Source organism: Typopeltis vanoorti, chromosome 26 (genome assembly GCF_054136105.1).
Source record: "Typopeltis vanoorti isolate ZY-2024b chromosome 26, IOZ_Tvanoo_1.0, whole genome shotgun sequence".
In the NCBI taxonomy this organism is placed as follows: domain Eukaryota; kingdom Metazoa; phylum Arthropoda; class Arachnida; order Uropygi; family Thelyphonidae; genus Typopeltis; species Typopeltis vanoorti.
This window is the reverse complement of record NC_143574.1, coordinates 24,764,527-24,790,329: the sequence shown is the minus strand read 5'-3', so window position 1 is coordinate 24,790,329 and position 25,803 is coordinate 24,764,527. Positions and strand designations below refer to the sequence as shown.

Below are 25,803 nucleotides of genomic sequence, written 5' to 3'. Positions count from 1 at the left end.
CAGACAGTAAATAACAGAGGGCACACGACGATTGAGGGTGTTGGATTTGATCATCTCATCAGAGGGTGGAATTATAAATGGGGTGTCAAATCACCCTCCAGTTGCTGAGAGTGACCATGAAGTGAATACCTGGGTGGTTGCCAGCAGTGTGAGGACCTCTATGAGAAAAGGCTATGTGGAACTACAAGACTGGTGATTATGAAGAGCTCAGGAGACAGCTTGCAGCTGTAGCATGGAATGAGGAGTTAGCTGCAAAGGAGATCAATGCAGCGTGGAGGATATTCAAGAACTACTATCTAGTAGAAACAACATCTAAATATATTCCAAGAGTCAGGAGAGGTTAAATAAGGTAGGTGTGAAATGAATGAATGAAGAGATTCAGAATGCAATACAGAGAAAAAAGGCATTATGGAGGCAGCATGAAACAAACATTAATTCAGGTTCCTTGTTTCAGAATAAAACAAAGAACCTGAATTAAGAGGTCAACCTGATTCTATTCAAAAAGAGACAAACCAGCACGAGAATATACAGCAGGGTCAGGCAAGAGCATTGACAGTTTGAGGTGGTAGGATGTTGGTTTAGCAGCAGGAAGAGATAAGGGACCTAGAAGTGCTTTAAGATTGCATGGGGAGGATATGAAGGAACCAATGAATTGAAAGCAGGCCAAGCCATTCATTAGGATACCAACTGAAGGATTACTTAGGAGACACTTCTCCAAATAATCAAGTAAGATTCAGGGTATTCTAGCATACAGTAATGCTTTATTATTTTATTGTCAGATCAAGCTACATGTGAAAGTCTATGAAAGAACCAAATAATAAAGAAACACGTATAAAACCACAACGATATCTTTAATTAGTAAAAGGACATATATTTCGTACTAAAATCAATAGTACATCTTCAGTGTCTGTTACAGTAACAGGAATGGAATACAAGCAAAACGTTCGATGGATCACCTATTAAAATACAATTGTTGCCGCGTGCTAGAAAATAATAGAAAATAACAAATTTAATCTATTAAGATAAATGGTTTTTTACATAAGATAAAAGTCTCCCAGATTTTTGAGAGAGAAAGACAGTCATTTCTATTTAAATTCGGTCGGTGTAAGATAGTTTCACAACATCCTTTGAATAAGCATTCATATTTGAATCTGCATCTATGGAGGAGAACAGCTTTATCACACTGGACACTATGAGTAGAGTCAATACTGTGCTGCGCCAGACCGGACTTCAGAGGTTTGTTATAATCAATATAATATTGATGTTCTTTTATTCTTTTTTCCAAAGAACGGCCAGTATGTCCAAAATAAGAGACATCGACATCGCATTCGCAAGGTATTTGGTAAACGCCAGTCAAAGATAGAGAAGACAGTTTATCCTTTGTAGAAGGTAATAAAGAAGAAATTTTGTTGATAGGAATATATGTTGGAATCAATTGATACTTTTTCAGATTTCTACCTATAGGCTCTGAGATTCCTGGAATGTACGGAATAGGAACTCTGCGGACTGTTGAAGAAACTGTAGGTATTGGAACATAAGAGTCAAGTATATGTTCGATTTGATTGGAGTTGTAATCGTAATTCTCACGGAAAGGCTTAAACGTTGGTTATAGATTCTTATTAAATAGCTTAAGGAAATTACAACGTACAATAGAATATACATTAAAATAAATTTTAATACACTTCCAATATTTATTATTATTATTATTATTTGACACCTCCAGGGAGTCCAAAGACTCATCAAGGGAGAGTGTGCCAACAGCATCGAATGATTGGTCCCCTTCCAACTATTAACCGCGCTCAAACTTACTTAACTGAGCCATTAGTAGCAGAGGCTCTACCAATCGACCACCCTTCAGCAACATCACGTTGCCATTACCACAGGAACTCAAATACAAGACACATGCATGCAAGTGCAAAACACAGTAAATAAGGAACGAAGCAGGAAGCTATTCTTTCTTCTAAAAGTCCTGATGGTGCGCCCTAGTAGGCAATGTTGGTATTCTTGGCCGATTGGGCTGAAGGTCTTATGATGTAGGTTTCCCAAATTTGGGGCAGTCTCATGCACCCAAATTTGTTTAGGTTTCGATTATTTCTTAGGGCTGAGGCTGATTCCATGAATAGCCTTTCGTATTTGAATTTACTACAGTGTATTATCGTGGCTTTCTTCCACCGTATTCTATGGCAGGTATCCAGAGCATGGTCAGCAAGACCAGAGTGGCTGTATTGGTGAAACCGGATGTAGTCCTTGTGTTGTGAAATTCTGATATTAGCTGTCCTGCCTGTTTGGCCAAAGTAGGACAGCTTACAACTGCAAGGAACTTGGTATACACCAGGTAGGTCTGGGGGGGGGGGGTTAAGTCATGTTTTTTTAGGATTTTTGTAGTTTTTTCCGAGGTGCCTCGGATATAGGGAATGGTGATGGATTTAGAGTAATCCTTGTTGCGAAGGGGGGAGAGGGGAGTTGTGGTTTATTGGTTTCAATATTTTTTTGGATTTTTTTTGGTGGGATAGCCATTGGCTAAGAAAGTGTTGAGAATGTGGTTTAGTTCTGTGGTTAGGACATTGTCATTTGAACAGATAAGTTTAGCCCTGTTGTGTAGTGTCTTAATGACTCCATATTGTTGTGAGGGGGAGGGGAATTGTCGGTGAATGTATCTGCCTGTATGGGTGGGTTTTCTATAAACTGAAAAAACCATGGTTTCATCAGGCTGGCAGGTGACTAGTGTGTCTAAGAAAGGAAGGCAGTTGTTTTTTTCTTCTTCCAGGGTGAACTTGATTCTGGGGTGTTGGTTATTTAAGTGTGTTAGGAAGGAGAGGAGTGCCCTAACCACAGAACTAAACCACATTCTTAACACTTTCTTAGCCAATGGCTACTTCCCCCAAAAAAATCCAAAAAATATTGAAACCAATAAACCACAACCCCCCTTCACAACAAGTATTACTCTAAATCCATCACCATTCCCTATATCCGAGGCACCTCGGAAAAAAATTACAAAAATCCTAAAAAACGTGACTTAACTTCTTGTTACAGACCTTATAAAAAATTGGCATTCCTTATCTGCTCTACTAAAGACCAACCTTCCCTCTAGACCTACCTGGTGTATACCAAGTCTCTTGCAGTTGTAAGCTGTCCTACTTTGGCCAAACAGGCAGGACAGCTAATATCAGAATTTCAGAACACAAGGACTACATCCGGTTTCACCAATACAGACACTCTACTCTTGCAAACCATGCGTTGGATACCCACCATAGAATACGGTGGAAGAAAGCCACGATAATACACCGTAGTAAATTCAAATATGAAAGGCTATTCATGGAATCAGCCTCAGCCCTAAGAAACAATTCAAACCTAAACAAATTTGGGTGCATGAGACTTCCCCAAATTTGGGAAACCTACATCAGAAGATCTTCAGCCCAATCAGCCAAGAATACCAACATTGCCCACTAGAGGGCACCATCAAGACTTTTAGGAGAACGAATAGCTTCTTGCTTCGTTCCTCATTTACTATGTTGTACTTGCGTGCACGTGTCTTGTATTTAAGTTCTGTGATAAATGCAACATGAAGCTGCCGAAATATTGGAAGTGTATTAAAATTTATTTTAATGTATATTCTATTGTATGTTGTAATTTCCTTAAGCTATTTAGTAAGGAGTTGTAATCATTTGATTCAAAAAAAGAAAAATTCTCTTACACAAGTCACTCTGAACGGTCATGTGGATAACATCTCTGATTTCACAGAAGTCTTTAGGTGACAAATGATTGTTTTGCAACTACTACAAGTGACTTTAGTGGCAGAAAAGAAGCTTGAAAAAGACCATGGCTCTAGAGCAGAGATTTCTAATCTTATGTGAGTAAGATTATCAATAAGAAATTTATGAAACCACCACACAATTCATTTCATAACTTTTATTTACTGAAGCATGTACCTAAAATCAACCCAGTAAACTATTACTTGACTACTTATCAAAATTAATTTTAATATTACTGCATCATACACAACATGCAAAGAATATCACGTTATTCTTTATTAATCTATATTAATCTAATTATAAAAAAATCATGAATATTGTTAGTGAAGAAGAAATTTTGAAGAATTCTCCCAACCTTAACAAATATGGTTGCATTAATTTGCCAAAAATTTGGAAGACGGTTATCCTAAGAAAAACTCCTGGATAGCTGTTCCCTCTCCCCATTGGAGGGTGCCAAAAATAGTACTTTAGATCTTTTGTCTTTTGCAATTATATTGTTTCACTCACTCACTGTCGCATATACAAGTGTGTTGTGCTCTGATGATGCTGAGTTGAAAATCAGTGAAATATAAGCATTAATAAAACATCTTTGTGATAAAAGTGTGGTGTTGTTAATACCATGAAAAATAAGTCATGAAGTTATCCTCCTGATCTCATTTTTAATGTTGATGAGACTGTCCTCTACTGGAAAAAATTGCCATCACGCACCTTCATTTCCTGTGAAGAATGTTCCACTCCAGGTTTTAAAGCTGCAAAAGATAGACTTAAGCTTTTGTTGGGTTCAAATGTCTCCAGAACTTTGAAGCTTAAACCAATGTTGGTGTACCATTCACAGACACCACGTGCCTTCAAGGGTCTAATGGAAATGGAACAAGAAAGCTTGGGTTACACAAGATGTTTTTATAGATTGGTACACAAATTATTTTTGTCCTACCTTGCTTCACTTCTGTAAAGAAAATGATTTTCAGCCAAGGCATTGCTTCTCTTGGATAATGCTCCTGGACATCCTCAAAACCTTGCTGAAGTAAGAACACCATTGGATGTCAAGGTTGTTTACATGCACCCCAAACACAGCATGGCTTTTGCAACCGATGGATCAAAGCCTATTACCTCCATATAACATTTATGGATATGGTAAGAGTCTTGGACACTTCAGGAAAAACTATTAAAGACTATTGGCGGTCATTCGATATTTTGAAGGGTATTAAAAGCATCAAGGCAGCTTAAAACAACGTGTCAGCAAAGTGTTTAAAAGGAGCATGGCAAAAACTTCTTCCAGCATTTATGCATGACTTCGAGGAATTAGAGCAAGAAGAGAATGTTATTGAAGATGTTACCAAGCTTGCATGAGAGGTGGGATTGTACGATATTACTGCTGAAGATATGACAGAAGTCTTAGAGAGTCATGATAAACTATTTTCCAATGAAGACTTGAAAGAATTAGCTGAACAATTAAGTCAACATCCAAAGGAGGAAAAAGAAAACGAAGATCCTCTGAGAGATATGAAAATGGCCGATTTACAGCGTATCCTTGCAAGCATAAAGACACTGACTGATGAATTCTGAGAAATGGACCACGATTGGGAACGGAGTGCGAACATAAAAAGGAGTGTAATCGCATCTATTCAACCTTACACTGAACTCCTTAAAGAAAGAAAAAGAAAATCTAGGCAGTTAACACTGGACTTTTTTTTAAAAAAAATATGCAGGTGATCCGAAACCAGGAACTTCAATATAGACACATGTAATATCTTTTCGAAGTTTCATATTTTTTGTATATAATTTTGTTTTGTTTTCGTTATTAATAATTTTATTTTAACAAACATATATGTATGTATTATCAAAGCTTTAAATATAATAATGTTACACATACTTCATGTGCATATTTTTTGACTGCGCGGAACATAACTTCATACGTCCCATTAAAATTGGGTTCATTTTACGCCGATTCAGTTTACGCCCGTTTTTTCAGGAACGGAACTGTGGCGTAAACCAAGAGCTGCCTGTACATAGGCTTGGGGAAAGAACCTATAAAACATAGAGGGATAATATATACAACAGAACCTCTAAAAAAATAAACAATATATTAGAAATTTGATGATGACATTTGTTATTTTGACCCCATGGTTGCAAAACTTTAAATATTTCCTTAGCCATCAGAACAAACAAGATAAAACCTTTACCATTCAGCACCAATATAAGAGGCTAGCCTGGTTGGCCGAGTGGTTAGCATATCTGCTCTCCAGCCAAATGGCTGCAGGTTCAAATCTAGGCATGGCCATAGATGTTTGTGATTGTCTGTGAAAATACTGGTGGTGGTGGTGGGCAGTAGATGGCATTGGTGTAGATGATGATGGTAGTTGCAATTCACTGTAGTTGGTGGACTGAGTGGCGGAATTGTAGAGTAGGTGCCCTCCCTCGATGAGTCTTGGAACTCCTTGGAGGTGTTACATAATAATAATAATCTTCTTCTTTGAGTGCCATCTCCTATCGGTGATCACCTTGCCAAATTTTGAGCAATCCTCAGCCACTCTAAACAGTCCCTCAGAGCTTATGCCAGTCCACTGTTCTGACATCTGCCAGCCAAGATTTTCTCCGTCTTCCTTGTGCTCTTCTTCCATTTATCTTCCCTTTTATAATCAACTGAAGTATCTTATATTTTTCATTACAAAGCAGTGACCAAGATATGCAGTTTCCTTCTTTTTACGGTATCTAAAAGCTCATGTGATTTCGCCATTTGTTCCAGTAATTTCTGATTGGAAGTTTTTGCTGTCCATGGGATTTTTAACATTTGTCTGTATTATAACCACATCTCAAAGGCTTCAAGTTTTTTTAATTGATGTTGTCTTCAAGGTCAAAGTTTCTGCACAGTACAGCAGTAGAGACCATACATAGCATTTAACCATACGTGCTCTAAGCTCTAAATTTAAACTGCGGTTACACAGTGTTGATTTGATCAAGAAAAAAATTTTTTTTGCCATTTCAATTCTAACTTTTATTTCCATTTCTGGATTGCATTCTTCATTTATCCAGTATCTGAGATATTTAAAGATTGTCACTCTATTTGTTTCCAATTTAAAGAAAGTGCTGAATTAAGAATTGGTTTCTTGCTTATGACCATGAATTTGGCTTTGGTGATATTTATTTTTAATCCTATTTTTTCACGCTCTTCATTCACTAGTAGCAGAAGAATTTGAAGATCCTAAATATTGTCAGCCAGAAGTGCTGTGTCATCAGCATATCAGATGTTACTGATGATTTCACCATTTACATTAATCCCTTCCTTTTAAGATTTTTTGAAATATGGCTTCTGAGCATATGCTAAAAAGAAGAGGTGACAGCACACATCCTTGCCTCACTCCTCGTTTGATGTTAATGGAGTCTGTAATAAACCTGTCATCACCCTGAACAGATGCTTTTTGGTTCCAATATAAGTTTTCGTTGATCCTGATGTCTTTACCATCCAATCCAATTCTTTTTAAAAGTGCAATCATTTTAGTATGTTGGACTTTGTCAAATGCCTTTTCAGAGTTGATGGAGCAAATGTTTTTGTCACTACATTTTTGGAATAAGATTTGAGAACAGAAAAGAGCCTCTCTCGTTCCCAAACCGTTTCTAAAGCCAAATTGTGCATCACTGATGGTATCTTCACATTTTCTGTATGTCATCCTTTTATTTTTTGAATTATTTTCAGAAACATTTTGAGAACATCACTCATTAGGCTGATCATTGTATAGTCATTACAAGTTTTTGCATTTTGCTTTTTCAAATTTAGGTCGACTGTAACCAGTCTTGAGGAATTATGCCTGTATTCTAATAACTTTACTATTTCTGCTGGTATTCTAACAGGGCCTAAGGCTTTATCATTTTTAGCTGAGTTCAGCGCACATTCTATCTCTGATCTTAGAATGCATGGACCTTCCATCTGTTCAAAGTATTTTCTGGGTTTTGTCCGTTATAGGTAAAGAGTTCTTCTACATATTTCACCAATACTTGTATTTTGTCATCCTTTTTGGATATTATTTCTCCCTTTTTGTTTAGAAAGGATACATAGTTGTTTTTTCTTAAATATACCTGAGGTCACTTTCAGATTTTTGTGTAGATTAAAACTGTCAAGCTTTTCCTGTAGAATTTCTATTTCTTGACATTTTTCATTCATTGAGATATGATAATAATAATAATATTGAAAACAGAATACACTTCCATTTTTGGATACACATCCTTCCTCTGATCGGTTGTTCTGCACTATATACTGTAGTCTACCAGTACATACGCATTAATATTTTCCACCAACCAAAAAACACACCCAGAAACTAGGTGCCATTAAATACTCTCAAAAACAGTGCAATAACAACTTGCTCTGATGAGCAACTCTAAAGAACGAATTAAAAATAGTCAGCAAAACATTTATAAACAATGTCTACTACAATAAACCAATTAACAAAATCTTCACATTTCTTCTGGAAATAGATTATAATATGGTGATAGCTATTTTATACATTAAAGGAAGGACTATTTAAAAAAAAAGTTCTGCAAACTTCACATAACTCGAATTTTACTTGAGTCGCACCCTCACCCATTAATCATATCCAACTGCTTACATATTTACAGTATGTGTATATGGTAGTGTATTAACAAATATTAAATTTTATTGAAACTGTTAGTTTCATTCACAGGATGCACATAATTTAGATTTCAGTATGTAATTTTTAACGCAACGTAACATAATGATGAAGCGAACTTTGACATGTAAGGATAAGGAAGTAATTTTGCTTCTTCATAAGGTTTTGATAAGACCACATCTGGATTATTGTGCGCAGATTTAGTCTCCCAGATTCTAAGGGATAAAGAAGCTGTGGAAAGGGTGTAAAAGAAGAGTTACAAAGATTATATCTGGTTTATGGGATTTAGATTGTGAGTATGTGTATTACAGACTCTGGTTAACAGGGGAAAGAAGGGTGATATGATAGAGGTGTATAAACTTTTGAATGGATGTTATGTTTGTTCACAGTCAAGAAATGGGTAAGAGCTAGGTTTTTCTCCCAGAGAGCAGTGAGTGAGTGAGTGGAATAATTTGCCTTTAGGGATAGTGAGTGCATCTAGTGTGAATGAATATAAGGGACAGTATGATAGCTGGTTTGGGTGATTTATAGCCTCCCTCGATAAGTCATAGACTCCCTGGAGGTCTCAGATAATAATAATATAATAACAAATACAAAAATATAGCAAAAAATATTTAATTTGGCCATTCAACCTTCTGTATGAAATTATCAAGAGATGATTGAACAGTTGCTTCTTTCTTCTCTTCATAAATTTTCTATAACAAGCTAGAAGCATCATCTATTTCTTTCTGAACATCTTAAGAACACGAGGCATTAGAATTCATTCTCTGATTGCTTTGTCCCCCTTCATAACATTAAAAACGTCTCTACTAGTGTTATCTAGAAATTTTTGCCATGATAAAGTGTTATTTTCAAAAGTGTTGCATGTGCATACATCAAGGAGAAATTTGTGGTAAAGGCATTTTAATGCCTGCTGGAACACAAAATCCAACTTCAAAAAACTTCTAAATATGTAGTGGGACACATTATGTATCTGGTATAGAATTTTTAAAAGATAATTGTCAGACAAGTACCAGATGATTATTCTTATTTCTTGCTAATCATTATTTTCATCTCTGATCAATTTTGGCATGTTTACTCATGGGTTCACTTTTTACACTTCCATTCCTTGTTTTTCTAGTGATGATTATACCTTACCATAGTTTATGTTCAACAGTAAGGAACATTATGTAGTGTCTAGGCTTCTTGCGGTTATCTAACTGTTGTTAGGTGGCATACAGGTAATGTATGCATGGCAATTAAAATTTTTGTAGCTTGAATTTTTTTCATATCTGTTTCAGGATAATTTGCACAAGTCAGGGACTGCCTGTAATGTGTTTATTATTAAATTATTTTTAGCATCATGCATGAAATGTTGAGAGAGAGAGAGAGAGAGAAGGAAAGCTGGTTTATTAAAATACCAAAATATTTATAGTAACCAAATTCCTAGAGTATAAAGATGAACACAGATTTTATTTATTACATCCAAAAAAAAAAAAAAAAAAAAAGTACCAAATCTAATGCTAAAATAAATTCCCTAATTAAAACTTTTAATACAAGTGTTAAAGCTTATAAACATAAAAATCCCACACTGTGAAGTAATTCTTGCACATGCACAGAAAGACTGAAAAAAAAACATGGAACCTACCTCATTCGAATGAACATCTGTTTCTACTTCAGCAGAAGTATGTACAGAGTTTGTTGCATTTTTTTGCACTTTTGCTGATTTTCTTTTATATGTGCGTTTGCATTTCGCTTTCTTAAATTCAAGTTCTTCTGAATTCTCAGCAGCTGAATGTTGTGTCTGTAACACTTTTGCTAATTGTCTATTAGTTGGACCCATATTTTTGGCATTTTGTGCTTCATGTTTATTCTCATCCAGTTCAATTTCTGATTCATCATAATTTAATGTTTGCTGGCAATTAGAACAGAGAGATGATACATCATCACTATGCCAATTAAACATCAATAAAACATCCATTGAATTTCTAGAACTGGCCACTGTAGCAAGACGCTTACGACACAGAAGAAGGATTTTAAATGCTTCTATAGATGTTCTAGTAGGAGGCATTACAGGAATATCACCGCTATTAAATGCACCAAGTACCTTATCTTCTAGAACTCTGAACAGTTTATTTTTGCTAACAGTCTTTTCGTATGCTCTTCTCTTCCTTCTTTCTTGTTGTTCTTGTTTCAACTTTCTTCTCTTCTTATTTGGTAAGAAAGGATCTTCTTCTTCCTCCTCTTCTTCATCATCTCCATCTACACCTGTTTCAACTTCTAAATCTGTAGCCTGATAAACCTATTTAACAGAAATATGAATTTATGAAATAAGTATATGAGTAATGCTTGAAATTAATAAATTTAATTTCTTAAGTCTCAGGGAAAAAATGCCTGAAATGTGTAAATAACATTTAGGAATGCTCTTTCATAAAGCTACTTAGAAATTACATAGAAAGTTAATTACTACTTAAAAACTTCTTTTTTTTTAACTTTAAGAAACAGATAATCTTAGCTGTCTGCATCAAATTCTGTAAGACTAAATACATATTTAATATTATTATTTAGTGTATATTTTCAGTCAGCACGTATACATGTGCACGTACACACACACACACATTTATAAAACATTATATAAACAATGTTTATATACAAACAAACATACACACAAAATAACAAAATATAGGACTAGATTGTTTTTTTTGTGAATATAAGGGCTGTTCAATAAGTCCATGCAGCTAAGAGATGGTGCCACCAGTAGGTATCAAGGTTATTTTTAGTTGCTGGCAACTGTTGGAGGATCACACACGCACACAAAATTTCAGTCAGATAGATCTATTACTCTGTGTTTGGCATTCATTTGAATCAATCAAGTACCGTAATTTGTGAAAAATTGAGAAAGAATTTTGTGTAATGATTAAACATTACTTTTTGAAAGGCAAAAACGGCCTCAGGAAACCAAAGCTAAGCTTGATAAACATTATGGTGAGTCTGCACCTTCGATTAGAATAGCTTATAAGTGGTTTAGTAACTTTCAAAGTGGCCATATGAGCACAAGTGACGCTGAACGTTCTGGACACCCTGTTGAGGTCACTACTCCAGAAATTATTAAAAAAATCCATGATATGGTGATGGATAATAGAAGAGTAAAGGTGTGTGAAATTGCTAAGGCTGTGGGCATCTCAAATGACCGCATACATAATATTTTACATGAACATTTACATACGAGAAAACTATCCGCAAGATGGGTGCCGAGTTTGCTCACACTGGATCAAAAGTGTCAACGTGTGAACTGTTGCAAGGACAGTAATTTACGCTACGAAGTCATTTCGCACCCCCCACACCCCCACTCTCCAGATTTGGCCCACTTGGACTACTATCTGTTTCCAAACATGAAAAAATGGCTGGCAGGAAAGAGATTTTCATCAAACGATGAAGTGATTGCCAAAACAACTCTTCAAAAAACTTTGAAGAGTTAGACAAATCATACTATATAGAGAGAATCAAAAAACTTGAGCATCGTTGGACTAAGTGTATAGACCTCAAAGGAGACCATGTTGAAAAATAAAAAATGTTTGTCTCAAAAAAATCATGTTTTCTACATTTTTGCACAGACTTATCGAATGACCCTTGTATATGCTTTTCTTTTCTGACTATAGAAAACAGGTGATATACTGAAGAACCAGAGAAAATGAAAAACTGGAGGGGAGGCAACTATTATTATTCAAAATTTTTTTCATTGAGAACATGCCACAAGCTGTAGGTATTTGGTACTGGACTAGCATGCTTTCACTCAAAATATAATAATGGTTGTGTGTGTGTGTGTGCAGGGGGATCAAAGGCTGAATGGGTACTTCACATCCTTTTACTCAAAATATGATGGTTATATGCGTGCGTGCGTGTGTGTGTGTGTGCGGAGGAGGAAGGGGGGGGTCATAAAGGCTGAATGGGTGCTTCACATCCTTTCAGTGACTATCACACCAAGTGCTAAAATGATGCCAATTTCTTGTTTCATGTTTGATTACACATTTTATGGAGAGAAAAAAAAAAAAAAAACAATAACGTAGTTGATAATTTCACAAATATAGTGATCTCTCAATTAACTTTTCTTAGTATAAAATCACTTTGATGATCAGTTAACTGATGGTATGAGTAGATACAGTGCCGGCGCTTAGTATTTTTCTTGTGTGTGCGATTAATGTTCGGCACCTTTCCAAAAAAGTTTTTTTTGAATAAAGTATGAATAAAACGAACAGGAAATGAAAACCTCTTTACAGTATAATGTTACCTATGGATTAGTTCCTGCTTATACAATTTATTTTTACATGGAACTCAACAATTAATCATAAGTTGATTTATGATACATCAAAAAATAAAGAACTCTTTTAGGTATATTTTCATAAATTTTAATAAAAAATTACAGTGATATAATCGGGTCCAGGAAGATCTGAAGGGGCCCGAACGGAAGACGACATACATTCATAATTATATGTACCATTCTGTACTATTCGTTGTTCATTTAAACTCTTATCTCATATTTTTTGACAACCTTTTCTTCTGCGGCACCTGTATATTGCACATGCCACCAGCTGGGCCTGAGTAAATACCACTCTTCTGCCAACTGGTTGATGTACTGATCTGCTTGTAGATAACAGCATTTAAATGAGAGTCTGGTTATTTCAGGATTAGAAATCTGAGATCACCATAAATATATTCAAATATATGCAATAAAAACTGCATCAATATATATATATATATATTTTTTTTTTCTTTGTTTTACATATATACTTATTAAAAACAACAACCGAATTATCCCAAAACGTTCGCTTATCTCTACGCTCTCTCCATCCATTAATTCCTCGCATATATGGTGTTCCTAAAATCCATAAAGAAAATACCCCCATTACGCCCAATTGTAGAAGGTATCAATTCTCCGACGTACAATCTTTCAAAATATCTTGCCAAATACCTAAAAATTTTTTCAAGCAAGTCACCATCCTTTATCAAGAAGAACACTACAGAATTTGTTACATACATCAAGGATATTACAGTTAATGAAGATGACATCATGGCTGGCTTGGACATAACTTCTTTGTTCACTAATGAAGATGAAGTCCTAACATTACTCAAGGACAAGTTATCCAAAAAAATGTTAGCCTTGCTTACACATTGCATCAGGTCTGGTTACTTCAAATTTCAAGATAATATATACAAACAAAATCATGGACTGGCTATGGGTAATCCTTTATCCCCTGTACTTGCAAATATTTACTTAGAGGATTTTGAAACCAAGGCTATCTCTTCCTTTATTTTAACACCTAAAGTTTGGAAATGTTATGTAGATGATGTCTTCATTATTGGGGGCCATGGACATGAATCCCTTATGGTTTTCCTCGAACATCTCAAGAGTCGACACTAAAGTATTAAGTTTACTGCCGAGCTTGAAATGAATAATTTCTTACCTTTTCTTGATGTCAAACTGACTCGCTCTTCTGGTAAACTCAAAATAACGATATATAGAAAGCCCACACATACCAACAGATATCTGCATAGTCAGTCCCATCATTTCCCTCCTCATAAGATTGGAATAATTTCCAACTTGGGACATAGAGCCCGTTCTCTTCTGGATGACTCAAATGAACTTCTTACAGAAATAAACCATCTGAAAACTTCTTTCGAAGTTAATGGATATTCCAAGAGAATCATTGAAAAATTACTTCTAAATCCTCCTAGACATCACTCAGAAGAAACAAATAGATTCAAAGGCAATATATCTATTCCTTACATAAGTACAGTATCACATAAATTAGCAAAAGTTCTAAGAAAATCCAATATCAGAACCTTCTTCACTCCACTTCCAAAGATCCATTTCTTAATAAGCCACCCAAAACTTTGTCATCATTAACTCAAATATCCTGGTGTATATAAAATATTGTGTGATTGTGATATTCCTTATTTTGGGTAGATAGACAAATCTGTCAAATTGCGCATAGAAGAACACATGAGGGACATTACTTACAAGAGACAGCGAGCCAGTGCATTATCAAGTCATATCCTTTTCTCGGCTAATCCTAATGATGAAAACCAAAGTCACAAAGTCTGCTGGGAAAAATCTACTAACATCTTCCGTTGCAATGATGAACTAGAGAGAAAAATCGTGGAATCTAGAGAAATCATCTTCAATCCTGTTCATCTAAATAATAACTTGAGCTACAACTTCCCAGATAGTCATTCAGCTGTAATCATGTACTGGCGTTCACGTGTTGCTGCAAGCATGCACTCTCCCAACAATGCAACAAACGAAAGAACAGCTTTAAATACAACTACAACGTTTTCATGCTAATTATGTATAGAGACTCTCTATGTTGTTCATAGTCTTTTAACCTTCAGCGTTTAGTGTTTTTTCTTTCTTTTATAATGTCACCTGATAAAGGCTGTTACAGGCCGAAACTAGTAGTGTTTTTATATTAAAACCTTTTTACTTAAATCTCGGTTCTAGTCATTCAATTCTTCATAAAAATATGTATGTTAACCAATGTATGTATATATATACATATATGTATGAAATATGTATGTTAACATTCTTTCATATATATATATATATATATATTATATATAAATCTGTTATTCAGTGTAACCTTTCAAATAAAGTTTTCTTCAGCCACTCATTCAAATTTTGAATGTATTCAGACACCAATATCATCAATGTTTCAAAATTTGTTTTTAAGGAAATGCATCAAAGAAAAAATTTTATAATCATATTCTAAACCAACCAAAAAAGGATCAGGCCCAAAGATATCATTTGGTACCAAATGCATTTCTAGATATGCATTTGGTATGTGAGTAATCCCCTGAGAATAAGTGTTCATATGTAATGATGTTTGAGAGCAAGTATTGATTCATTTAACTCAAAAGATAAAATGATATGAAATGAATTAAAATGAAAAATATTTTACTGTGTTTGGACTTGCTGATCCCTAACTCATAATGCAATTTAAAAAAATATCAGATTTTAAGCGTAATTCCCATGCAAGAAATTCTCTAAACCTGTACCTTAGTACTGGATTGGCTACTTTTTTATTTTATATATATATATATATCTTTTATTTATATATTTTTTATGTTTTTACATAATCCAGAAAGCCTGCTTTAGAGACCAAACACAGAACTCTTCCAAGCCACTTGCATGCTTCCAACGAACAGGGCAGCAGTTTCACACTAGACAATGAAATTCATCTTCCACATAAAGACATTCAACAAACATCTGTGCTCATGGCAGGATTCAAACTGGCAGCCTGCTTGTACACTATGCCAATAAGGCCAGCAAAATATTATTTTTCTGAACATCGCTTATTCTGTCCTTTGAAAAAAAAAAAATAAATAAATAAAATAAAATAAACATTCTTTCTTGAATGCAATGCTCCCATCACTACCAGTATTTTATAAAGCATTTCTTGAGAGCTTCAGAATTTTTCAAACTTTTTTTGCCAGACCAATCTTATGGCATCAATGTCCTCAAGCTTCCATTTCAGTAAGCATGCAGGAGTGAAAGATGCCATCTAAACAAACTCAGAATATCAGGGCTTTGAAGTCATATGCAGGTTACTGTATAAAGAGTTTTGCAAATTAAAGTACCTCTATTCTGTCGAGAGAATCAAGTATATGAAATACCCTCAAACTTTTAAACAAATTTTTTTGAAGAAAAAAAATTAGTTAAAAAAATGACCAATAGGATAAATATGGTGCAGTGAATGAGAAAAGATATTGATATTTTGGCTACCACGTGAGTAATAAGATGGTATAAAGGAGTGAAGGAGTGAGACTGACTCTATAGTCATGTGATTTGAATGACTGATCACACTTTGCCTGAACATGCTTTGCTTGTGAAGTGTTTGTATAGGAATGTATAAACATGTTGCACAGCACTTCATAAATACAGACACCTAAATACTGCAAAAAGGCTCAATGACACCAAATCCAGCATGAAGAATGGTTTGTCAATTTGAAGAGGCAGGCAGTTTGATAGTTCAAATAGGAAGAGGGCATGAATCTGAAATTCAGCAAATGACTGAAGTTATTTCAACTGCAGTTGTTGAGCAGTTAAATAAGAATGCCGTAGGCATTCTCGTTTAACTGCTCAATAACTGCAGTGCATGTGCCCTAGCAAGACAATTAGATTTGCCAATACAACAGTGTATGACAAATCAAATTGTGTAGTTTGTACATAAAACTATGCTAAAGCATTGCAATGCTACCCATATAAACTTACCACAGCCAAGAGTTGCACACAGCAGATGTCAGCAACTGAGAAACATTCATGTTGACATTTCTGGCATGCATGCAGGTGGACGTATTGGCTTTGGAACATCCTATGGAGTGATGAAGTTTTTTCATGTTTGTGGAATAGTAAACACTTAAATATGTCACATCTGGGCTACAGAGAATTCCCATGCATTTGAACAAGTTCCCTTACATTCTATGGGGATAAGATTTACAGCCAAGTTTGTTATTGGGATTTTTTTTTTCCAAAGAAATCCATTGAACAGAACATGGGTACTGCACTGTGCGTAATTGGTACATGTTGAGCAGTTCGTCATCCAGTAACTGCTTTATGTTGGAGGTTTAATGGATTTTTTACAACACTCAAAAAGAATTAAAATAGAATTTAATACTTCCTATATTTTGTCCTAGTCACTAGGACATCTACGGGGATTACAACGAGGAGATATCAAAGCTTACTAATATGTCTGTATTATTCAAGGTTAAATTTTCTGTGAGGGCTTTAAAGTGGGTTGAGTTTTTTATATAGGATTCGGAATTTCCGGTGAGGGGGGACAGAGAGTTGGCCAGCTGTTTAGACAGTCTGTAACAAGGTGCATTGGTGGCATCTACTATAGGTCTGAGTGGGGAACTGGGTTTGTGGATTTTTGGTAAACCGTATATTCGGGGGGGACGGGAGCGGAAAGGTTTAAGTTTTTTCGTGACGTCAGGGAACCAGGAGGTTACTTTTTTAAGTAAGATTTTTAATTTCTTAACTTGTGTTCTAGCGGGATGTAGGTAGCGCGATCGCGGAGGATAATGTTCATTTTACGATTATATTCGCTGGTATTAAGAACGACTGTGGCATTACCCTTATCCGCTCTAGTGATGACGATACTTTTTTCTTTCTTTTTTTTTTTTTTTGCATAGTTTCAGGAGAGCCATGCGTTGGGCATACGATAAGTTACTTTTTGGAGGCGAAGAGTGAGCGAGGATGTTGGCTACGTCGAGTCTGATGTTGTTGGCTACCTCCGACAACAACATCAGACTCGACGTAGCCAACATCCTCACTAACTCTTCACCTCCAAAAAGTAACTTATCGTATGCCCAACGCATGGCTCTCCTGAAACTACGCAAAGAAAAAAGTATCGTCATCACTAGAGCGGATAAGGGTAATGCCACAGTCGTTCTTAATACCAGCGAATACAATCGTAAAATGAACATTACCCTCCGCGATCGCGCTACCTACATCCCGCTAGAACACGACCCCACAAAAACACAAGTTAAGAAATTAAAAATCTTACTTAAAAAAGTAACCTCCTGACCCCCTGACGTCACGAAAAAACTTAAACTTTTCTGCTCCCGTCCCCCTCGAATATACGGTTTACCAAAAATCCACAAACCCAATTCCCCACTCAGGCCTATAGTAAATGCCACCAATGCACCTTGTTACAAACTGTCTAAACAGCTGGCCAACTCTCTGTCCCCCCTCACCGGAAATTCCGAATCCTATATAAAAAACTCGACCCACTTTAAAGCCCTCACAGAAAATTTAACCTTGAATAATACAGACATATTAGTAAGCTTTGATATCTCCTCATTGTTTACCAATATTCCCTTAACTGACACTTTCTCTCTCTTAGAAAACGTTTTTCCCTCTGACATCTTAGATCTCTTTTCCTTTGCCATCAACTCTGGGTATTTCTCTTGGAAGAACAAAATCTACAAGCAGATAGAGGGAACCGCCATGGGTTCCCCCCTCTCACCCACCCTTGCCAATTTCTATATGGAAGATTTCGCAAAACGAGCCTTAGACTCAGCCCCACTCAAACCGTCTATCTGGCTAAGATATGTAGATGATGTGTTCTCTATTTGGCCTCATGGCCTAGACACGTTAGACTCCTTCCTCAGTCATCTCAATAGCCTACATCCAAGAATCCAGTTTACTATGGAAAAGGAAAAGAACAATTGTTTACCCTTCCTAGACACCTTAGTCACACACCTGCCTAATGATACACTTGCCTTCACTGCATACAGAAAACCCACACACACACAGGCAGATACATTCACAAACTCTCCCACAACCACCCCCGCAACAATATGGCATCATTAAAACTCTTACCAAGAGAGCCCACAATCTTTGTTCCAGTGGAACCGCCCTCACTACTGAGCTTAACCACATACACAGAACTTTCCTCTCCAATGGCTACAGCGAACACAGTATCAAAAAAATAATCAATTCCTTCCCCATTCCCCGTCCCTCTCGTCAACAAGAATTTAAAAATGCCATCACCATACCCTACATCCGTGGCACTTCGGAAAAAATAGCCAAGATACTAAAAAAGTATAACCTACACACAGCATATAAACCCTACCGCAAACTTGCTACCCTTATCCGGTCTACGAAAGATCAGCTCCCTCCTCTCTCTCTGCCTGGAGTTTACAAAGTACCCTGTTCCTGTAAGCTTGCGTACTTTGGACAGACAGGCAGATCAGCATCCATCCGCCTGGAGGAACACAAGTCATACATCGTTAAACACAACTATGGCCATTCAGGCTTGGCTGACCATGTGTTGGACACCATCCACAGAGTATCATGGAAGAAAACCACCATGCTCTACCACAGCAAATTCAAGAAAGACAGACTTTTCTTAGAAGCAGCAGCTCTCAGAAACCAACCAAATCTAAATAAATATGGTTGCATTAAGCTTCCGAAGATTTGGGAAACAATCACCACCAGAGGTCCCACCTTACATTCCAGGCCACCTATGACCGCCCTTAGAGGGCACTCCACCTAGATAGGACTTTAGTGTCACCCACGTGGTTGGGCTTAGTATTGTAAGTTTTTGTGTGCATGTTACATTAATTGTTTTTTTTGTAATCCCCATAGATGTCCTAGTGACTAGGACGAAACATAGGAAGTATTAAATTCTATTTTAATTTTTTTTAAGTGTTGTAAAAAATCCATTAAACCTCCAACATAATGTCCTGACAGCACTTAAGCCTCTACACAAGAATCCAGTAACTGCAGTGGAGAGAGTGCCTAAACAAATTTCTCCATATAGGACATGGGTTTCAATAATTGAATCAACATTTCACAGAGGATAGAGTTAATCAGTTACTCAATTTTAACCAGTTTTTCTATGAAGTGGCCACTGTGTTCATCAGACCCTAACCCAATTTTGAAGTAATCCCAAAACCATAACTTTTGGTTTTGGGATTACTTCAAAAGCATAGTGTATTGGGACAAAGTTCTTCACTGGGTAGATTTACAAGACAAAATTGCACATTAAGTGTGAAACCTTTCAACAGATTAGTTGTGTTTTACTGTAGAATGCTGATGGTATCAACTATGGTCCTGCACAAAGGCCATTTCTCTGAATCATTCCAGTCGCATACCATCTGGTTCATGCTCATATAATTTTCTCCCACCTACAGCGTCACATTTCCCCTATTGCTCGTTTTTGAAAATTTGTTTTTAGTGTCAAAATCTCTTCCCCATGATCTGGTTAGGGTGCCTACCTAATTTGAGGATATTTCATCTACTAGTTCTCTCTACAGACTGCTCTAAATAGGAGTACTTTAATTTGAAACATCCTGTATGTTTGCAGGAAGTTGGTGCCTAAATTGTAGATGTTAGAATTTTAAATTTCAGTATAGTTATGGACAATATACATTCTAAAAATACAATAAATTATACAGTGTCTGGCCATTCATTAGCAACTTTGTCATTCTGCACGTGATCAGAATAAAAAGCAAGTTGGCATATGGCAGCTGCTGGCTTATTTAACCAGTTATTTCAGATATGGGTGGCACTGAATACTAAGTTAATAAGTGGCCAGATATCATGCATGTTATATACAGAAGTAATGTGATGGATGACTTATCAATGACTGACCTACCTATGACAATGATGATTGCACTAATAAATACTCTGTCTTCAAGAAGGCATACTCTGACACACCACTATTATTACAGCAATATACGCTGATGTTTAATTGTGAATAATCACACTCTAGAAAATTTGAAATCTATACTATAAAAAAGTATGAGGCAGATGAACAGTTAGTTATATATGTATTACTTCCAGGTCTCCACGGTGTCTGAAGACTCACTGCAGGATGACAAACACTCAGAGACCTCAATAACTATTACAACTTGCCTTAAAGATATTCAGTGTTAAAGCATTCAACACCCACTCTGGCAATGCACTACACTCTTTCACCATGCTAAACATCTCCTATTTTTTCCCTTGCTCACATGACCTTTGTAGCTTTGAGAGATGCCTCTCGTTCTCCCATCATCTATTACCGTATGCAATAACGTCCCTGTATGTAATCGATAGGTTCCTTTCACCACTTAGGAGGAAAGGTGATATGATTAAAACATATAAGTGGTGAGAGGAACCTATCGATTAAATACAGGGATTACTGTATCTATCTACCAAGTTACGCAGACTGCATTCCTTTCATCTGTTCTTATATCCAAGAGTCCTGAGACAGTTATTCACCTCTGCAATATCTCTCGTTCCAATGTTTCACTATCATCAATATATCCAGGTGACCAGATCAGTGCACAGAAATCCAAACGTGGCTTCATTAGTGCCTTATACAATGGAACTATCACCTCTCTATCTGTACTTGTCAGGGTTCTTTGCATTATATCAGCAATTTTATGGATAACCATTACAACTTTCATGATGTTTTTTCTGAACTGCAGTTTCCTATCCATCAAGATACCCAGATCTCTCACCTCCTGAAGCAGTTTCCCCACCATGATAAACTTCATTCCATCTTCTCTGGCCAAACTGAATTACTTCATCCTTAGCAACACTAAAGTGACATTCCCATTCTTCAGCCCAAAACACTAACCTATTCAAATCCACCTGCAACAAAAACTCAACACTGTTCTTCCTAATTTGGCATCGCCAGCAAATAACTGAATATCTCCTCTCAAACTTGACTATATCACTGACATATAAATTAAACAACAGTGGTCACAGAACAGTTGGGGCACTGCAGTCCCATACAAAAACTGATTCTTATCAGTCAACCTTCTGTAACAAAGTTACCAACTGAGTATTCACCTACATTCTGTTCAATTTCAGTAGTTTATTCATGAGGTACTCTAAACACTCAGCAAAATCCAAATAAATCACTAGTTTTCATTGGCACTTGTGACATAATAAAGTTTATTGGACACATGTATTCACAAGAATCAATCATAATTTTTATTATTGCAAATATTTTAACCAGAAACTAATTGAAGCTAGAATAAAGATGTTAATCCTATTTACAGATTTGAGCCATGTGCCAGAATGCCTTTTAGGTAGTTGCAAATAAAATAAGATTACAACTGAAGCATATTAAAATGAAGTGATTTGAAATGAAAATTAAATTTAGATTAATGAATTGAATGACACAGCATTATATTAAAAATAAACTGGGAGGAAAGACATTATTGCTTGCCATTTATGAGACAAGATGTTGGCAATGGAGAGGCAATCATTCTGATTTAAATTTGGGCAGTGTAGGTGCTTTGGCCCTCTCTAAATAACTGCTCAAACCTAAACCTGCACCGGTGTAAAAAGTAAGTATTGGACCAAAGGATGTTATGGTCAGTGTCCATCCAAGCTGAGCAAGGCCAGATTTTTTAGGTTTATAGTTGCTGATATAAGATTGTTGTTCTTGTAGTTGCTTTTCAACAGAACATCCTGTTTGTCCAAAGTACAAATGCAGGCAATCATATTGAACCTGGTAAACACTGAAGGGTGAGGGGTCAGCATATAAGATTAGTGTTCTTGTAGCCAAAATATAATAAATTTAGTTTAGTCCTTTATCCAAGTGTAAGCAAAAAAAGTTCGCACCTGAAGTATCTTCAGGATTGAGGTAACTCGTGGTAAAGGTGGACTAAGCTCTCATCACTTGTCTTAGTATCTCCCATAATGCAAAGCACATCTCCTTGTGAACATGTATAATGCTATGCATTAAGGTAAGGGCCACTACCCAGAGGTGGTGATACTAAGGTGGAAGTAATGGAGAAGTCATATTTACCTATACGAGTGGCCAAAAGGTGTCTCACCTTATTATTAAATTACTCTGGATTTAGAGAAAGATGTCGGAAGTTTTTTCCCACTTGGTTAGACTATAATAAATTTAGTTTAATCCTTTCTTGTAGCCATTTTTCAACAGAACGTCCTGCATCCTGTTTTTCTAAAGTACGAGTGGAGGAACTCACAATGAACCTGTTGTGAGTTCCACAAAAGATGTTTATCTTTTGTGAATGGTAACCAAGTAGAGATTTTGTTGATAGAGAGCTCAGAGATGCCTACAATGTATGGGATAGGAACTCAATGTACTGATTCAAGTTTCTTGGAGATAAGTGTCTAGGATGTGTTTAACATGTTCGCTGCCACACTCCTCGGGCATAGTTTGTTACCGCACGCCAAGCAATTTCACTTCTTCAAGGTCAGTACAAGTAATCTCGTTGCCGGCGGTAAGCGACATACGAGTATATTTGTAGTTGGCTTGAGAGGCTCATATACCAACTACAAGTATACTCGTAGTTGGCAGCAAACGTGTTACACTTCCTTGAGGTGAAGCCATTCTGTAGTATAATATAATGCACTGGACAGTCTTAATTCTTGATGAAGAGCTTGATAACTGGAGCAGATAACATGTGCTCTGTTGAGCAAAGATATTATTACAATCCCAAGACCTCATGGAGTCAAAGACTCACCTGGGAGGTCCTTTTATCACACACACAGCTCATCATACCCATGTTTTAAACACATTCAAACTCTTTGCAGACACCAGATTCTCAGGCGAGGCATTCCAATCATTCACAACTCTGCACAAAAAAAACCTGCCTCTCACTCCCCTACTCACACCCTCTTTATACAGTTTCCAGGGATGACCTCTGGTTCTCCCCTGATCTCCCACTATTCTCTGTAAAACTTCTCCAGATATCCTATAACAACCCCTTACCAACTTGTAGGTTTCTATCATATCTCCCCCTCTTCCTCCTGTCCACCAGACTCTGCAAATTACATCTTCTCAATCTTTCCTCATATTCGACATTTCAGAGGTCAGAAACTACCTTAGTCAGTCTCCTTTGGACCCTTTCCAACATCTCTTCATCATTCTGAAAACCCAGTGACCAAATCTGGGCACAATAGTCCATGTGTGGCCTAATCAAAGCCTTATACAACGGAACAAGAATCTCCCTACTTCTACACGTCAGTGTCCTCTGCATCATTCCCAGAAGCCTTTGTGTTGTCTTCACAATTTTGGCAATGTGTCCCCTAAATTTTAGATCCTTATCCACTATCACCCCCAGATCTCTGATTTCCTCTACCTCCAACAATATATTCTTACCAAGCATAAATTCTGCATCCCATCTTTGTTTTCCAAATTTTAAAACCTTACAATTTGCAACATTGAACTCACATCCCCATTTCCATGCCCAATCACTCAATCTATTTCAAGTCTTCCTGTAAGGCCACAACATCTTCACTACACTTCATGGTTCATCTCAACTTTGCATCACCTGCAAACAACTGAATATCTCCATCCAATTCTTCACCTATATCATTAATATACAAGTTAAACAGTAATGGACCTAAAACAGGCCCCTGAGGCACTCCACTAGTGACTTTTCTTTTCCTGGATATCCCTCCCCCATACACAACTTGTTGATACCTATCAGACAGCCAGTCTCCGATTCAATGCACCAATCTAATATCCAACCCCATCTGCTCTAGTTTGGCTGTCAACCTATCATGAGGTACTCTATCAAAAGCCTTTGAGAAATCCAAGTATATTACTCTGTATCCTTTTCCTCTGTCCAAGGAAGCAGTCACTTTATTGTAATAAGCAAGTAGATTACTAAAACATGACCTCCCTTTAGCAAATCCATGCTGTCCATCAAAAATAATACCATTGTTATCAACCCAACTCTGGATCCTAGTTCTCACAAGCTTCTCCAACAATTTAACCACAACACCTGACACACGGATAGGCCTATAGTTTGATGCTTGAGTTCGACACCTCCTTTATGAAGTGGCACAATCTTGCCCTCCTTCCACTCCTTAGGAACTTGACCAAGTGCAAGACTTTATTAAAAAAAATATGTCAAGGCAGGTGTCAACTCTCTGGCACATTCCTTCAGAATATGTGGTGATATATTATGAAGTCCCACAGCCTTATTTACATCTAGTTCACTCAACTTTCCATACACCTCTTGCTCACCTACAGTCAGTCTCTCCTTCCCCATCATCAACTGCTCTCCATCCCTCCATGAAGTCACATTCACAAGATTGAAAGATCATTATGAACTGCTCATTAAGCATTATTCTTTCTTTTGCTGGCTACATATCAAAAGAACTCCTTAGGATTCTTTTTGGCTCCATTAGCCAACTGCTGTTCATACCTCTCTTTAGCTACCCTCACTAACCAAGTCATTCTCCTTGCTTGGTCTTTGTGGACCTCATGAAATTGGTTATTTCCACTTCTCTTATGCTGCCTCCACAATGCCCCTTTTACTCTGTATTGCTTGCTTAATCTCTTTATTCATCCATCTCACACCCACCTTATTTAACCTTCTCACCCTTGGAATACATTTAGACATTGCATCTACTGAACAGTTTTTGAAAATTCCCCAAGCGGCATTGATCTCTTTTCCAGCTAACTCCTCATTCCAAGCTACACCTGCAAGTTGTCTCCTGAGCTTTTCATAATCATCCCCCCCCCCCTCACTTGTAGTTCCACATATACCCTTTTCTCACAGAGGTCCTCGCATTGCTGGCAACCACCCAGGTAATCACCTCATGGTCACTCTCACCAATTGGTGGATGATTTGACACCTCATTTATAATTACATCCTCTGATGAGATGACCAAATCCAAGACCCTCAATCCTCGTGTGCCCGCTGTTACATACTGTCTAAAGTAGTCATCCCTCAAAAACTCAAGAAACTCATTTTCTTTACTTCCAGTTGCTATCTCATCATTCCAGTCCATATTGCTATAATTAAAATCACCCATAATGATCACCCTTTTCTTATTTACCTGGCTAATTTGATTGTACATTTCATTATCACCACCATCCACATTACCTGGTCTATAACAACATCCCACCAAGTATTTGATTCCATTCGCCTCTATCTCACACCATACTGCCTCAAAACCACTG

General features: G+C 36.7%; 1 protein-coding gene across 3 annotated transcripts in view; it reads right to left on the bottom strand.

The window, feature by feature from the left end:
- Pbp95 (proximal sequence element A Pbp95) overlaps positions 1-25,803 on the bottom strand; it is a 353,207-nt gene that overhangs the window by 19,172 nt on the left and 308,232 nt on the right. For all 3 annotated transcript variants that reach the window (XM_090414954.1, XM_090414955.1, XM_090414956.1), the window contains exon 19: positions 10,002-10,655. In XM_090414954.1, the coding sequence (XP_090271080.1) occupies positions 10,002-10,655 (654 nt within the window). The remainder of the gene's footprint in view (positions 1-10,001; positions 10,656-25,803) is intronic.